The sequence below is a fragment of the Rattus norvegicus genome, chromosome 5 (assembly GCF_021556685.1).
Source record: "Rattus norvegicus strain SHRSP/BbbUtx chromosome 5, alternate assembly SHRSP_T2T, whole genome shotgun sequence".
In the NCBI taxonomy this organism is placed as follows: Eukaryota; Metazoa; Chordata; class Mammalia; order Rodentia; family Muridae; genus Rattus; species Rattus norvegicus.
This window is the reverse complement of record NC_141538.1, coordinates 108,694,814-108,708,378: the sequence shown is the minus strand read 5'-3', so window position 1 is coordinate 108,708,378 and position 13,565 is coordinate 108,694,814. Positions and strand designations below refer to the sequence as shown.

Sequence of the window (13,565 nt, the reverse complement as noted above, 5' to 3'; positions counted from 1 at the left end):
TTTACAGAGTTTTTTTTTTGTTACAACAGATGTGTAAATTTAAGACAAACAGTGTTTACCTGTGGTATAACAGTCAATAAACACTCTAAACAAAAAAATGAAAATCTATAAAGCAACTTTCAGAGAGTAGCAGGGAAAACGGAAGCAATAGTGAAACCCAAAATGCTTTAGGAAAAAATGCCCAGGCAGAAGCAGAGAATGAGTTAAAGAAAGTAAAAAGACAAGTGGAAAGAGTGAGGAGGGCATTCAGAAAATGAAAACTAGTGTTTCCCCTATTTAAGACACATCCACACAGGATGGTCTTCAGAGAACCTAAAGGGGAAGGTTCAGGACCAAAGAGCCCTGAGGATCTCCAACATCTGTAAGATCCACAATGGCTAGGCTCTGTGCTTTCCTGATGGTTCTGGTGGTGATGAGCTACTGGTCAGCCTGCTGTCTAGGATGTGACCTGCCTCCCACTCTCAATCTCAGGAACAAGAGAGCCTTCACACTCCTGGCACAAATGAGGAGACTCTCCCCTGTCTCCTGCCTGAAGGACAGACAGGACTTTGGATTCCCCCAGGAGAAGGTGGATGCCCAGCAGATCCAGAAGGCTCAAACCATCCCTGTTCTGCATGAGCTGTCCCAGCAGGTCCTGAACATCTTCACATCAAAGGACTCATCTGCTGCTTGGAATGCAACCCTCCTAGACTCATTCTGCAATGACCTCCACCAGCAGCTCAGTGACCTCAAAGTCTGTCTGATGCAGCAGGTTGGAATGCAAGAACCTCCCCTAACCCAAGAAGACTCCCTGCTGGCTGTGCGGGAATACTTCCACAGGATCACTGTGTACCTGACAGAGAAGAAACACAGCCCCTGTGCCTGGGAAGTGGTCAGAGCAGAAGTGTGGAGAGCCCTGTCTTCCTCAGTCTACTTGCTAGCAAAACTGAGTGAGGAGAAGTGAGACCTGAGTGGTGAGGTTTGAGAGTAGAGAGGACTCTCCTGGATGAAGACCCTGTAATGTTTAAAAACTCTCATTTATTTTGGCATGAATACAATCAACTTGCCTAGATATTTCAGCAAAACTGCGCAAAGTTTTTTTCTGTATGTAAAAGCATTTGTTTTGTAATAATGTCATATCTATATATTTATTTTCTTATTAATATAATTTAAGGTATTTATTTTCAGTCTTGCAGTCTTATATTTTCTTTAATGTAGAAAACCATCAAATGTAATTAAAACAATTTCTTGTTCAAGTAAATTTGCTTTATAAAATACTTTCCTTGTTTTTTTTGGTATCTCTTCAATATTTTCCAATGTTCTTAACAGTATACTCTACACCAGTGAAATTGTACAGACGAACTGTGTCCAAGAATCAGGCTGCATACACGTGTACACTGCCCAGCATTTAGACAAACCCTAATGCTTTCGCTCTACTTCTCTCCAGTATATGGTATCTTCTGGATATATGCTGTGCAGTAGAAAGCTAGACAGTATTGCTCATGTCATGTGTCTTAATCCTCTCTGACCCCATTATTCCCCAGAATAATCGTCCATCTGACTTCCCTGACCTTTGGTACTCATCATCTACTCTCAATTTTGATGAGCTTAACTATTTTGGTTTCTAAATCTGAACGAGATCGAGATCATGTACAACAATACAAAATAGATTTTTTAAAAAATGACTAGACTGCCGTCCACCACAAGAATAGTGTGTGTTGCTGAGATATGGAACATGCTAATGAGGGTGCTTTCTTTCCCCCGCCTCCAACACACCCACCAAGGAAATGTAGCAGCAGCCTGCTTCCGGCTACTAGGAGGAAGCTCCACCCCACCTGCTGTATCTGAGCCATGCACCCACAGAACCACATCTGTCCCTTGACACCGTTGCTGCTCAGCAGCACCTTGGCCCTGTGCCATTACTGTGGTTCCCAGCAATCTGTGTTTTTCAGGCTGCAGGCTGTGCATGCATTCCACCTCCAACCCTGCCTAAGCGTGCGTCTGGTAACTCAACTGCACATGCGCGTGCTTGCCCTTTGCTCCCCAGACTAGCCATTCCTAAGGCTTGTCTGCCAGCTCAGTTTGTGTCACAGGCCTGAACACGCCTGGACAAACTCACTTTCTGTCACCACGATCTCAAGCCACAGTTGCCAGCTCTTTTATTCTGGTCCATACCAACTCTGGGCCAAGTGTTTCTCTACTATCGCAAAGCCAAATGTTTCTCTGCTAATGCAAAATGTGTTTTGGCTACTTAACACAACCTGTGAAACTTAAGATTTTCGTTCCTATCTTGTCTTGACAAATAATGATTTTTTGCTATTGCCATTAAATTATGGTGTCCCCTCCTCAGATATAACAAATTAATATAGCCCTCAATCCTGCCAGAAGTCTGCTAATTATTAATATATTTTAAGTTTATGACAGACAGAATCTCTCGAAGTCTAACAATTTACCCCACAAGATCTTAGAAGATATGGACACAGCTTCAAGAGATTGTCCACAAAGTTTCAAAAGATATGGACATAGCTTCAAGAGATTGCCAGAATTTTGGTATGAAAACCACTGAAAAGCACTACTACAGGCTTGGTCATCACTTGGACTCAAACTGTCTGAGTCAAGGTGAGACATTTCTCATTTCATGTGTTATCTGATCCACAGAGAAAAAGGGGGCTCTTCATGAAGATCCCTCAATCTTCTGGGCTTGAAACCCAGACTGACTGTCCAAGTTGCCATGGAGACCACAGAGACCACAGGGTACTGTTTGGACTGTAGGTGAACTCTGTCAGTTTTTGAATTGACATATGACTGCTAAATTATAGTTTATTCTTACCCAGATTTCTGACTACATTGACAGCTAAGATAATTGTAGCTTGACAACTAGAAAACCGACCTCTAAACTCAGATTCTAGCAACTAGGTCAGATGCCAGCTTTCACAGATGTATCGGTTACTTCCTTACCTAAATGGTTTCCATTGATTAAATGCTTCATATTTCCTATCCTTACTATGCCACTGTCCTAACATTATTTGAGTTCTCATAAATTTGCCTAACTCTAGTTAAACTTCCACTATATGATTCAACTGTATATTCACAAAGTCTTGTTTCTTCTGACCCACAAAACGCTTATCTTAAAGAATATTCACGTTGTTACCTCTTTTGCAAACTTATAAGCTACAGGAAAACCACTCAGATCTACCTCTCATGGACCAAATAGACTCCACCCAGATAAGTACATCTGCCTAAAGTTCCCACTTACTACCTATTCCAAAGGGTAGCATTCCTCTGGGTTTCAAATATACATCTAAGGAAAATTTTTTTATTTCTCCCAAACACACTTAATCTTATTCTTTACCTATAATAAATATATGTGTGTTTCAGCATCTTGTCAAGTTCAGGTGCTTACTACATCTAGGACAGCTCCAGAGAAGCAACCTCCAGATGCTCCAATCTCCTCTCATAAACATAAATGCTTCTATTGGACCTGTTCCTTCTGATCTATCCACAGATCCTGCTCAACAAGTAAACAAGTCTCTTAAGACTGACCAACATTTCCGTACCCACTTTCCTAGGTTCCATAGACATGTCACCCTAAAGCCAGCAGGAAGTAGTTAAAGATCACGATGATCCATTCCTTCTTCACCATCGATTCTTTCTAATTTTTTTAATTAAACCAAAATGGGGTGACGTTAGCATTTTGTCTAATATCTGCTCCACAGTTACCTGGTGAGGGTCCAGGAGGATTTGAAGGGGGAAATATGAGGTAAATGTGCTCAAAATCTATTATATACATAACATTCTCAAGTAAAGAATGTCATACTTATAAATAAATTGTATACTTTCCCTTGCAGTGAGGGCAGTTCAGTTCACTTGTACTATGAGCCAGACTCTTAAACAAACAATAACAACAGAGAAGTTGAGTCGAGGTTGAGTCGAGGTTATTACAGCCTCTGTGCTCGTCTGGATTCTGTGTTGCAGCCTGTTGGACTCATGCACTTCACATTTTCCATCTCTTCCAATAGGCAGACCCTTCCAGAAAAGCTTTATCTCAGCACCCCTTGACACTCCCAGATGCTGATTTTGGATGTTTACTTTATCCTTCTGTACTTGTAAAGTAAATGCCATCTGTGAGAGTGGCATTATCATTTAAAAACAGCATCATTATTTTCCAGGTTAAGAATAAATGAAGAGGAAGATGAGGAACTGTGGGAGCCAGAGGGGTCAAGGACACTGGGAGAGCAAAGCCCCGGGAATCAACTAAGCAGGATCCACAGGGGCTCACAGAGCAGCAATCACTGAGTCGGCGGTTAGTGTTATATCCTCTCCGTATATGCTATGGTTGTTGGCTTGGTGTTTTGTGGGGACTCCTGACAATGGAAGTGGGAGTTGTCACTGACTCCTTTGCCTACTCTTGTGACCCTTTTCCTCCTATTGAGTTGCCTAATCCAGCCTTGATGTGAGGGTTTGTGCCTGGTCTAATTGTAACTCGATATGCCATGTTTTGTAGATACCCCTAGGAGGCCTGTTCTTCTGTACCCCATCTGAGATTGGGTTGGAGGGAGTAGATCTGGAGAACAGAGGTGGGAGGAACTGTGAGGGGTGGAGTGATAGAAAGCTGTGGTCATAAAAAAAATATTTTTTAAAACAAGAGCAAATGATTTGGGGACATTAGATTCTCTTTCTCCTAATTCTAAGCTTCTTCTCGAGGTAGTTTTCATTGGCTTAGTGGACTATTCACTGGGTGGGTTTACTCCCTTTCTCCTGCCTAATTTGGGTTAGTGTTCTAGTGACTGGGACCAGGTTTCCAGTCTGCTATGAGGTGGTTGTTTTGACTCCTTTCTGTCTCCAGAGCAGATCACACCTAGATTAAAGAGCATCCACTGGTGGGTCTTCTAAGGCTGAGGGCTGATCAGTGACATGATGGGAAGATGGTTATTTATAAGGCTGAGGGCTGATCAGTGACATGATGGGAAGATGGTTATTTTTCGTGCCTTTCCCAGGCACATGCATCTTTCCACCCTTATGCATATCTATCTTAGCCTTCCCTTTTGTTTCATTAAAATGCCCACCCCCTTTATTCTAACACTTAGACATTTTTGAGAAATTACGTTTCCTCCATGTTCATAACATGTGGACTCACATTTCTTTCCATTTTGTAAACAAACAGCTACGGGATTTTACTTTTTAGAGAAATTGAAATAAGACAGTAAATATTTTAAATCTTAGCTAAATTTGGAAGTGCATGGGTGTATCTCGACACCTGGAAGTTTAAGGCAGGAGATCTGGAAGTTGATGGCCAGCCCAGGCAATATATTGAGACCTTGTCACAAACCAAAATCATTTGTCACAAAAAAAATATGAAAGAAAAAAAGTCATTATCCCCTTGTTTGACTTCCTTAGGTTTAATTCTAATCTCAGAATGAGGCAGAAAGTAGTAACAGATGAGCAAAATACACCTTGGCAATAGAATACCGTGAAAAGAGAAGGTATAAATTTCTTGTGATCTGCTGCTTAACTCTAAAATTAAAAATCATGAATAAAGAAAATGCATTACTCTTTGCCTGCACCCCACTATCATCTGAGTGAGTTATCAACAGGAAAAATAAACAAACAGACTCACACTGACTATGCAAACTCAACATCCAGAAAAAGACGCTGTGATCAATAGAATCCATGCCAACATTAGAAAATTTGAGAATGGCAAGTGTTCAGTAGTGTAAGAGTTGGACAGTTAAAGTGTGCTTAGAAAAATAAGTATTGGCTTGCTACTGAAGGCTATAAAAACAGCACAAACATTTGTTATCACCACCTGAGAGCTGTTGATACTTTTGATATGTATGTATCAGGAGAGCAGGCCACCATTGAGAGCTAAAGACCTCCATTAAAGTCCTTGATTGGCAGCCATAAAGACCTTGGGGAGCTTATTATTTAGCAAAGAAGTGCTTCCTCCACAAAGGGTACTGTGACCATAAAGATGTTGGAAAGCCTTCTCTTAGACAGGTATTCTGGTAGATCAGGACTGGAGGAGGGCATATTTTGCCACCTGAGCAGAGGAAACAGATGAGGGAGTGAGGTGGTGCTGGTGACATGACATTAGAACTAGAATCTCCTTGGTAGGCACCAGAAGGAAGTAGGATGGTCTAAGAATGATAGGCACACACAGAGGAGCATCATAGCCCTCAGTGGTTGACGGAAAGGGTGGTTGTGTACATTAACACTGGCTTGTGACTCCAGTGAAGCACAGTCACATGCTCCTGCACATGTGTGTCCTAGGAAACTCCAGAGGAGCTCGTTCACTGCTATCTCAGCCTTTGCTGAATAAAATGATGAACCAAGCCACATCCTTCATTCTGAAGACTTTATTGGCCATGGTTGCCTTGGTAAATCCTCAAGCGACTATAGCAACCCATAGATGTGAGGGAGCTTGACTTTCTCTTAAAAGAAAAGAGAATAAAAATGAAGGTATGGGACTGAAATTTGTCCCTAGAAAAGTAATGTGTGTTCATTTGTGTGGGTAGGGGGGAGTCCTTGTTGTGTATGTGCCTAATTGTTCACATGCACATAAAGCATTTCTGAGTTGAAGCCAAAAAGATCTCACATGATTGACAAGAGTCTATTGGGATGGGTGTGTCTAAAATTCACAGAGAAAACAACTATTCTAAAGTTAACAGCTTTGCCTTTGGCTATCTTGTTAGGTAGTATGGAAATTACACAAATAAAAATGAAAAAGAGATGTAAAAGTTAAGGTAAATGTTCATAAAATAAAGATGATTGGTTCCCTACTTAAGCACAATGCATATACATGCAAACGTCCCAAGAGAACCTAGGGTTCACCAAGGTCCAGCTCAGGTAGGCCAACAGCATCTTCATTTTCCGTCCTCCACCCCCCCTCTCTCAGGCCTATAATCTCTGGGCTTTGAGCTGCCTCAGAGCTCTCCCATGTTTAGCAGGAAGCCTCTGTTCCTGGGCCAAATGAGGAGAAGTTCCCCTTTCTAATATCTGAAGGTCAGAAGGGACTTCTGAGTCCTCTGAGACACAGCTAGATTCAGAAGCCCTAGGCCATCTCAATCATCCATGAGATGCCGCAGCAGATCTTCAACTTCTTCCATACAGAGCACTCCTCTGCTGCCTGGAAAGCAGCTCTCCTAGGTGAATTCCATCAGCAACTGGAAGACCTGGAGACCTGGTCAGCACAGGTGATGGGAAAACGAGACTCTGCCCTGGCAGCTGAGCACAGGAAAGAGGCCTTAACGAGACACTTGCAGGGAGTGTGTCTCTACGAAAAGAAAAACAGTGAACAAGCCTAGGAGATCGTCAGGACGTAAGGGGAGCAGAGATGCAAGAGAGGCTGAACATGGAGGCCTGGGTTTATCTTGAAATGATTCTTCTAGATGAATCTTACGTGTCACATACAACACCTTTGGTTATTTCGAACGTATTTTAGTTTGCTTTAGTAAGATTTTGCTAAAGATTTTGCCCTAATGTGAATTACCATTAACAAACATTCATTTGTACTTTGTCTGTTATTGTGCTTAACATAATGATAATATACTTTTTACATAACAGTTGTGTTTGTTTTTATACTGTATAAAATTAGAGAACATGTTCACTCCTCAACCTTACTGAAGACTGTTTTGCTCCTCATTCCATTCTTATAAAAATTTGGATTTGTTTTCTAAAAGCAGAAACTATGCCAGTTTCTTGAGTCAAATTGAAAAATGGACAGAATATGTATTAACTCATGTTATTCACATCATATATAGAAAATGAGTGGGAACTTGGCAGAACTTGGATCACCATCAAGAAACACAAACAGATTGTTTTCACTGATTGACCTTTAGTTTTACAGATAAACACACACACACACACACACACACACACACACACAAACACACACACACACACACACAAACACACACACACACATACACAAACACACACACACACACACACACACACACACACACACATGGGGCAGGTGGGTATACCCATGCCACTTAACATGAAACACTACAAAGTGAGGGAGCTGTAGGTACAAATGACACACAAAAGAAGAAAAGAATATTAAATTCCTTTCTAAAGAGTGTCGGAGATGGGAAACTGTAGAAGTCTGGCATGCAGCTGGGAATGTGGATAAGGATGAACAAGTAGTTTGGCATAGGGAGAAACAGAAATTGAGATGCTTGGTTGCATGTCTCAGAACACAGGACAGATGTTGGTACTTAAAATGGGTGATAAGAGGGGGAGCTGAAGTTTTTTTCTGTAGCTCCTCGGCATTTAGAGGCAGGTCTGAGAAGAATGCTAAAGAAAGGGCACTGAGGTGGGGCCAGTCAATTAGGAGAAGCAGGGAAATGCTTGAGATAGGATATAGGGAAATAGGAAATAGGGAAAGTGAGAACCAGTTGTCCCAGATCATCTAGGAACAGATGGCATTGGTGATATCAGCAGGATCTGCTCTAGCAGTGGCCATGACATGGAAAGTTGTGAGGGTAAACTGAACAGGGAACAAGAAGGGAAATCAGGGCTATCCCATGGGGCCCTCCATTTTCATACCACATCTCTGCTCACCTTCATTAGACCTGCTAAGCCTGAACCACAGGTAAGTTTCCTTTCTACACCCACTTTCCCTGTTTGCTGAGTCTTCTGTAACAACCGGAGGTGACCTAAGCAGCCTATTATCCTAGGGAGACCTTCGATCCCCTGCCCACACCTCTCCTCCTACCTTCATCATACCTGTTCAGCCTGAACCATACAGGTAACCTCCCTTTCCCCCATCCATCTTCCTTGCTCCCCCAGTCTTCTGGGCACACCAAGTTGCTCTGAGAAGCCTGTTAGCCCAGGCAGACCTCCATTCTCCTGATATTTCTTTGCCCACCTTCATCAAACCTGCTGCTTCTGAACCATACAGACCTACAGATCAGGAACTATATGACCCAAGGATACCCATCTGAGGCCTACTACACCAGGACCATCAAGGTTAATCCTCCTCCCAATACCTACTACAACAGGAATATCCAGGAACCAAGCCCGTCCAGATGGCTAAAGGCCCCTAAAAGAACACAATCAACAAAAGTGAGGGTGATATGACACCTTCAGAGCATAGCTACCCTTCTACAGCAAGCCCTGGATATTCTAACACAATCAAAGAACAAGAAAATGACCTTAAATTCAATCTTATAAAGATGATAGAGGCCTTTAAAGAGGAAATGAATAAATCCCTTAAAGAAATACAGAACAATACAATTAAATGGGCAATGAAAAGAAAACTGAAAGACCTGAAAGTAGAAACAGAAGCAATAAAGAAAACACAAACTGAGGGAATGCTAACGATGGAAAACCTAGGGAAAATGTCCAGGAATAATGGATACAAGCATCACCAACAGAACACAGGAGATGATAGAAGACAGGATCTCAGGGGTAGGAGAGACAATAGAAGCAATTGATACATCAGTGAAAGAAAATGTTAAATCTAAAAGACTCCTGACACAAAACATACAGGAAATCTGGGACACCATGAAAATACCTACCCTGAAAATAATAGGAACAGAAGAAAGTGAAGAGTTTCAGCTTCAAGGTCCAAAAAATAAAACAAAAATCAAAAAAGAAAACTTTTGCAACCTAGAGATACCTATAAACATACAAGAAGCATATAGAACAGCAATTAGATTGGACCAGAAAATAAATCGTCCTGTCACACAATAATCAAACACAAAATTATACAGAACAAAGAAAGAATATTAAAAGTGATAAGAGAGCTCTTACTGTCTCTTACCCCTCTTGCTCTTTGTACTTCTCTGTTCTTGTCCTCATCCCCCTCTTCCAAGTGCCTATGGCCAGCTGCCTTTCCTCTCTTCTTCTACTCTTCTTTCATTAAACCTCTCCACATGGAAAAAAAGTGATAAGAGAAAAGGGGGAGGTAGCATACAAAGGGAGACCTATCATAATTACACCTGACTTCTCAACAGAGACTAAAAGCTAGAAGGTCATAGACAAATACCTTACAACCTCTAAAAAAAAAAAAACCACACACACACACACACACACACACACACACACACACACAGATGCCAACCTAGACTACTATACCCAGCAAAATTCTCAGTCACCACAACTACTATACCCAGCAAAATTCTCAGTCACCACAGATGGAGAAAACAAGATATTTTAAGACAAATCCAAATTTAAACATATTTATCCACAAGTACAACCCTACAGAAAATACTAAAAGGAAAAATTCAACCTAAATAGGATACTACATCCAAGAAAACACAGGAAATAAGTAATTTCATACCATAGAAAATAAGGAAAGCACACCCAAAAACAGACACACTAACACGACCAAAATCAAAACAACAAGAAATAAGAATCACTGGTCATTAATATCTTTTAACATCAATGAACTCAATTCCACAATAAAAGACACAGGCTAACAAAATGGATGCAAAAACAAGACCCATCATTCTGCTGCATAAAAGAAACACACCTCAGCAATAAATTATTTCAGAGAATAGGGCTGGAAGAAAAGATTTCCTAGCAAACAGACCCAAGATGCAAGCTTGGGTAGCCATTCTAATATCTAATAAACTAGACTTTCAATCCAAATTAATGAAAAGAGACAGGGGACACTTCATACTCATCAAAGGAAAAATCCACCAAGATAATATCTCAATTCTGAACATCTATGCCCAAAACAAAAGGACATCTACTAAAGAAACACTGTTAAAGTTTAAATCATGCATTGAACTCCCACTAATAGTCAGAGACTTCAACACCCCACTCTCATCCTGACAAAAACTAAACACAGAAATAATGAAACCGACATTATGAATCAAATAGACCTAATAGACATCTATAGAATATTTCATCTGAACACAAAAGAATATACCTTCTCAGCACCTCATGGATCCTTCTCTAAAACTGACCCTACAGTTGGTCACAAAGCAAACCTCAACAGATACAAAAAAATTGAATAACACCTTGCATCTTATCAGACCACCATGGAATAAAGCTGGTCTTCAACAACAGCAGAAACACCGGAAAGCCTACACACTCATGGAAATTGAACAACTACTTAATGATCTCCAGGTCAGGGAAGAAATGAAGAAATGAAGAAAGAAATTAAAGACACAATGAAAGCAGTGCTAAGAGGAGAGTATATATCCTCTATAAAGAAATTAGAAAATTCTCATATCAGCAATTTAAAAGTACACCTGAAAGCTCTAGAAAAAAAGAAGCAAGCACACCACAGAAGAATAGAAGACAGGAAATAATCAAACTTGTGGCTGAAATCAGTTAGAAACAAAGAAAGCAATCATCATCTCATTGTGTCCTATAAGCTTGGGATACATTTTGTGCCTTCATTTTCATTGAATTCTAGAAAGTCTTTAATTTCTTTCTGAATTTCATGCTGAAAAAGCCTTTAACAAAAATCCAATGCCCCTTCATGTTAAAAGTAATAGAGAATCCATTCTTATCACCATGTACAAAGCTCAAGTCCAAGAGGATCAAGGACCTCCACATAAAACCAGATACACTCAAACTAATAGAAGAAAAAGTGGGGAAGAGTCTCAAACACATGGGCAGTGGGAAAAATTTCGGGAACAAAACACCAATGGCTTATGCTCTAAGATCAAGAACCAACAAATGGGGCCTCATAAAACTGCAAAGGTTTTGTAAAGCAAAAGACACCATCATTAGGACAAAATGGCAACCAACAGATTGGGAAAAGATCTTTACCAATCCTACATCTGATAGGGGGCTAATATCCAAAATATACAAAGAACTCAAGAAGTTAGACTCCAGAGAGCCAAATCACCCTATTAAAAAATGGGGTACAGAGCTAAACAAAACATTCTCAGCTGAGGAATAGCAAATGGCCAAAAAGCACCTAAAGAAATGTTCAACATCCTTAGTCATCAGGAAAATGCAAATGAAAACAACCCTGAGATTCCACCTCACACCAGTCAGAATGGCTAAGATCAAAAACACAGGTGACAGCAGATGCTGGTGAGAATGTGGAGAAAGAGGAACAGTCCTCCATTGTTGGTGGGATTGCTAACTGGTACAACCACTCTGGAAATCAGTTTGGAGGTTCCTCAGAAAACTGGACATTCCATTACCTGAGGACCCACTATACCTCTCTTGGGCATATACCCAAAAGATGCTCCAACATACAACAAAGACACATGCTCCACTATGTTCATAGCAGCCTTATTTATAATAGCCAGAAGCTGGAAAGAACTCAGATGCCCTTCAACAGAGGAATGGATTCAAAAAATGTGGTACATCTACACAATGGAGTACTACTCAGCTATCAAAAACAATGACTTCACGAAATTCATAGGCAAATGTAATGAACTAGAAAATATCATCCTGAGTGAGGTAACCCAATCACAGAAAAACACACTTATTATGCACTCGTTGATAAGTAGATACTAGCCAAAAAGCTCAAATTACCCAAGATGCAATCCACAGACCACAGGAAGCTCAAGAAGAAAGATCACCAAAATACGGATGCTCACATTCCTTCTTAAAGGGGGAAAAATATCCATAGGAGGAGATATGGAAGCAAAGCTTAGAGCAGCAACTGAAGGAATGGCCATTTAGAGCCTGGCCCACATGTGGCTCATATATATACAGCCACCAAAACTAGATAAGATTGATGAAGCTAGAAAATGCATGCTGAAAGGAACGGGATATAGATCTCTCCTGAGAGACACATCCAGGGCATTGTCTAGTACAGAGGTCAATGCTAGCAGCAAACCACCAAAATGAGAATAGGAGCTCCCTGGGGGGAATTAGAGGAAGTATTGAAAGAGTTGAATGAGCTTGCAACCCAGTAAGAACAACAATGCCAACCAGCCAGAGCTTCCAGGGACTAAACCACTACCAAAAGACTATACTTGGACTGACCCAGGGCTCCAACTGCATATGTAGCAGAGAATAATAGCCTTGTTGGGGCACCAGTGGAAGGGGAAGCCTTTGGTCTTGCCAAGGTTGGACCCCCAGCGCAGGGGAATATGGAGGGGGCCAGTAAGGGGGATGTATGGGGGTAATACCCATATGGGGAGGGGGAGGGGTAAGGGAGAGGGTGGGGGCTTATAGACAGGAAACCGGGACAGGGAATAACCTTCAAAATGTTAAGTAAAGAAATATATCTAATAAAAAAAGAAAAAAGAATATATTTGCAAAGAATTTGAATAAACATGTAAATAAATATCTTTATACAATCTGTTCAGCTACCTTTCAAAAAAAAAGTATTAGAGAGATCAGGCATATACCAAAACATAATCAAAGCAATATACAATAAGCCAATAGCCAACATCAAGCAAAATGGAGAGAAATTTAAAACAGTTACACTAAAATCAGGGAAAGACAAGACTGCCCACTCTCTCCCTGACTCTATTAATGATACTCTGTTATGCTTACAAACAGGAGTCTAACGTGGCTGTCCTGTGAGAAGCCCCACCCACCAACTGACTCAGACAGATAGATGAAGACACCCACAGCCAGTGGATGGAACTTGGAGATTCTTATAAAAAATTAGAAGGAAGGATTGCAGCCCCTCAGAGAATAGGAACTCCACAGGA

At 40.9% G+C, this 13,565-nt stretch overlaps 1 protein-coding gene across 1 annotated transcript; it reads left to right on the top strand.

Annotated features, from left to right (window-relative positions):
• The first annotated feature begins 305 nt into the window (after window positions 1-305).
• On the top strand, window positions 306-1,252 carry Ifna4 (interferon, alpha 4). Its single transcript, NM_001106667.2, has one exon. The coding sequence runs from the start codon at window positions 374-376 to the stop codon at window positions 941-943; it is 570 nt and encodes a 189-aa protein (NP_001100137.1). The 5' UTR covers window positions 306-373; the 3' UTR covers window positions 944-1,252.
• Window positions 1,253-13,565: the final 12,313 nt, after the last annotated feature.